The following is a 4,439-nucleotide window of genomic DNA, read 5'->3' as shown; positions in this document are numbered from 1 at the left end:
CATATTATAAAATGTCTTCTGAAAATTAATAAATTAATAAAAAGAGACACATAAATAATTATAAAAAAATTTATACTATATTATAAAACTATTTTTTTTAAATTTAAATTATAATTTTATCTCTAACCTGTAATTTGCTAGATTGGGGTCATGTGAGTGTATGACAATGTGCTATATATATATGTCTTTGTGTCCAATGTTCTTGTCATCAACGCCCAACACAGCTAATGTGTATAATAATCATTTGCATTGGATTTTCGCTTAACCCTTTAAGGTAAGGAAACAAAATAAAGTGAAAACTCAACCGCATTACTTTTTTTTTTTTTTCACATGAAATTGATAATCCTTAGATTGATATTTAATTAAATCTATCAAATCATTTAATGATTTTCGATTATCAACTTCACATAAAGATAATTATACTTGAATTATCACCAACAACAAAGCATGCATGCTAGGCACATAGGATAATCAGAACCCCTTCGAACTACTATGTTCTACCTTTGTTGTCCACAAATATGCGTTTCTGTGTAGCAATAAGCAGTAATAGCGTTCTGAATGGCTCAACTTACATATCATCCAAACAACGTACAACTAAATTAAATTACGTAGCTCAATGAAATATATCATGTACTACTTTTTAGGAACCAAAAAAGAGAAAAATTCTCAACTACACAGTCAAAAATTAAAGAACTAAAGTTAAAGTATATGAAACGATCAAATAATATTGTCACATGCAAATCTAATCAAATCTTCGTACTTTACTCTGAACATTGTACATTTTACGTAACGTCTTCGTTACGATGTCCAAATGTAATAATATATAGTCTTGTGACTTATGAGTACTAATATAATTAAGGTGTTTACTACAGTACGATGATAAATTCATACGTATCAATACATTTAAAATATAGACAAGTAATAACAAGCCATGTGGAATTTATTTTCCACGTCAGCATTTAATTTTTTTTTAAATATATATTATATCACCACTTTTACTAATATACCCCTTTAATTAAATAAAAATAAAAATATTTTTTATTTAATTTTATAAAAAGTCTTAAACATCCTTACTTTATTTGATTAGACAAAAATATCCCTTTTAACTCAATCAAATGTTAGAATTCAATTAATCCTAATTTTATAGTTTCAATTAATTTAAACAACAAAACAAAAACATATTAAAAAAACAAAAATCAATCGTTCTTCGTCTTCTCCAATTTCCCTAATCATTCATCCCCCTCTGAAGCAAAGAAAAACATATAAAAAAAAAATAAAAAATCAATCTATTCTTCATCTTCTCCTAATATCATTCGTGCCCCCCTCCCCTCTGAAGCACACCAAAACGGCAAAATCCTAACAATAATTGACTGCATTGATCTCGGTAGTTAGCCACCCACAAAATTTAAAGAACCTAAAGGAGAAGGAATGCTAAACCACTCAACTAGACAAACGCTGCGTCTTTCTCCTCTATAGAAGTTCTTTGAATGCTCTTTTGCCCTCAATTCTTGAAAAGCTTCTCAGTATGAGAAAAATGAAATTATTGTCAACTAGAGAAGAAAAAATTTCACAGTGGCTGATTTGGATCCAAAGGGCAGGTTTAAAATTTAGAATAGAACTAAAACAATAACAAAGTAAGAACCAAAGGTAAACGTATACTGACAGCAGTATTTATTGAAATAAGCTATGCCATGCATACCCAAGCTCACGGGCAAAAGGCAATACAAAGCCACCCAGGCAAAGGTCTACATGGAGACAAATACAAAAAGCTTGATGTCAATTGACCAAGTTCCTACAAAAGAAAGTTTCACATTATCAGCGTTATAAAATTCATCAATAAAGTTGAAGTTATGTTCACTTTTCAGCAATTAGATCAAAATAAAATAGTAACAAAGAACTTACTTCAATGGGGTCAATTATTCCATGAGGAAACCCTGGCGCAGATCTAACAATCTGTATTATCATATGAATGTCAGTTACACTTAATAGCCTAAAGAATTGAGGGCGAAGGCACATTCAAAGAAATTCTATAGAGGAGAAAGACGCAGCGTTTACCCAATTGAGTGGTTTAGCCTTCCTTTTCTTTTAGGTTCTTTAAATTTCGTGAGTGGCTAGCAACCGAGATCAATGCAGTCAATTATTGTTAGGGTTTTGTTGTTTTAGTGTGCTTCAGAGGGGAGGGACACGAATGATATTAAGAGAAGATGAATAACATATTGATTTTTTATTTTTTTGATATGTTTTTCTTTGCTTCAGAGGAGGATGAATGATTAGGGGAATTGGAGAAGACGAAGAACGATTGATTTTTGTTTTTTTTAATATGTTTTTGTTTTGTTGTTTAAATTAATTGAAACTATAAAATTAGGATTAATTGAATTCTAAAATTTGATTGATTTAAAAGGGTATTTTTGTCTAATCAAATAAAATAAAGATGTTTAAGATTTTTTATAAAATTAAATAAAAAATATATTTTTATTTTTATTTAATTAAAGGGGTATATTAGTAAAAGTGTTGATATAATATATATTTAAAAAAGAAAAATTAAATACTGACATAGAAAATAAATTCCACATAACTTATTACTATTTGTCCATATTTTAAACGTATCAGTATGTATGAATTTAACATCGCACCGTAGCAAACACCTATAATAATTAAGCACCAGCTATAAAAGCATATCCATCCAAGACAGCATTCACCTTTAACCTTATGCAGCCAAAGTTAATATTCTATTCAATTCCTTCATCAATATCTATTAATATATAGAGTTCCATATATAGGTATATTACCATATATATGACCAACCAGCTGGCTGATAATAATAATAATTATACTTATGCCCATTTTATAACACAATATTATCTCTTTAATCTTTATTGCCATTCACACTTATATCTTTATTTTTAGTTTTTGTTAGTACATTTTTACATTAAGTTTCCTTCACCTCCTAACAATATATAATGGATCTCGCTAGGGAGACAATGGACTATTTGTACAATGTATATAATGGGCTATTGAGTTACAAAATGAACATTTCCCATACTATCTAGAATAACCATCTAAGTACTAATTTTGAGGTTCACCAAGACTCAAACTCTTGACCTTTCGGATCTAACGCTCTAATATCATGCATGATATCACTCATCCCAAAAACTTCAACTAATAGAAAAAGATAACACTAATGATTATATCTCTAATACTCTCTAAACTTCCATTGTACACATTGTATAAATATTTCATTGGCTCGTCATACTTTCTCATATATAATATATAATAGTAAACAACAACTCATGAAAACTTTAGTAATTTAACTAGAATTCCATACATTTTTTATTCATAGCGAGTCTATCACATACATCACGTTAACATGTTAACAAATCAAATCACAAAGTAGATTTAGAAGTAGCTGCATGAATGAAACCTTTGATCTTTTCACCCAAAGCCTTTGCTTTCTCAGGATCAAATAACTCCACAGCATGGAACCCATCGTCCGCAAAATGAGCAACCACGTGCACCCCACGTGCCTTCAACAGCCCAACTAACTCCCTCTGCTTGTCCACCAAAGGATCCCCGCCGTACCCGTTCACAAAACACATCGGTAGCCGTCCGATCTTTTCTCCGTGAACCGCATCCGCAGCCGTCGGATTGCAATACTCGTGATCGCGGTCAGCCCCCTCGGGCAGCGACAACGCCCACATAAGGTCATTTGCGGGCAGGGGCAGAATCCGATCGTTGACCCAGCGAAGCTCCGAGTTTGACCTCTGGGTCCCACTAAAATAAGGAACGTTCATTAACATCCCTCGAATATTCAACGGCGAGAGATCAAGGTCGAGTGCACGTAGACCTGCGAAGTACACTATATTTCCACCAGCGCTGCTTCCCATTAAGAAGGTTTTATCAAAATCGACGTAGTCGCGGAGCCATGGGTCAGATTGGGCCGGGTTTTGTGCCTGGGCATGGGCCCATTTAATGGCATCGATTGCGTCATCGTATGCAGCTGGGAGACGGTGCTCCGGCGCGAGGCGATAGTCGACGGAGGCAACGACGGCGGGGAGGGAGGCGGATAGGGAGTTGCAGGAGTGGTGGAAGAAGATCGTGGAAGGGTGGTAGAGGATGAAGCCGCCTCCGTGGAGGTAGATGAGGAAGGAACGGAGGGAACTTGGTAGTTTCGAGTGAGAGAAGCACCATCGGGATTGAGCTTAATTTTGAGGAATTCATAAGGGTCAATGGTGGAAGAAGGTGTTTCAGACATTGTTGATGAGAATTAGAAGTAATGTGATGTAACTTCCCTCCGTGTTTGTGTGGTGCATGTTATGGTGTTGTGGCTGATTTATTGTGGTGATAGTAACCGCTAACTACTACTGTATTTGCTTTTTTCATTTCTTTAAAAAAATTGACATATATTTTACTTTATTTTATACTAAAAAGTAAAAACGATA

The 4,439-nt window shown here is 33.6% G+C and overlaps 1 protein-coding gene across 1 annotated transcript; it reads right to left on the bottom strand.

Moving 5' to 3' along the window:
• Nucleotides 3,307-4,144, bottom strand: LOC107628555 (probable carboxylesterase 8; the record flags this gene model as incomplete). Its single annotated transcript, XM_016331192.2, is given in 1 exon segment — nt 3,307-4,144. A coding segment is annotated over 1 exon segment (761 nt), but the record flags the coding sequence as incomplete, so codon positions are not given.

Source organism: Arachis ipaensis, chromosome B02 (assembly GCF_000816755.2).
Source record: "Arachis ipaensis cultivar K30076 chromosome B02, Araip1.1, whole genome shotgun sequence".
In the NCBI taxonomy this organism is placed as follows: Eukaryota; Viridiplantae; Streptophyta; class Magnoliopsida; order Fabales; family Fabaceae; genus Arachis; species Arachis ipaensis.
Note: the sequence above shows the minus strand (reverse complement) of the source record. Positions and strands in the feature narration are given on the sequence as shown.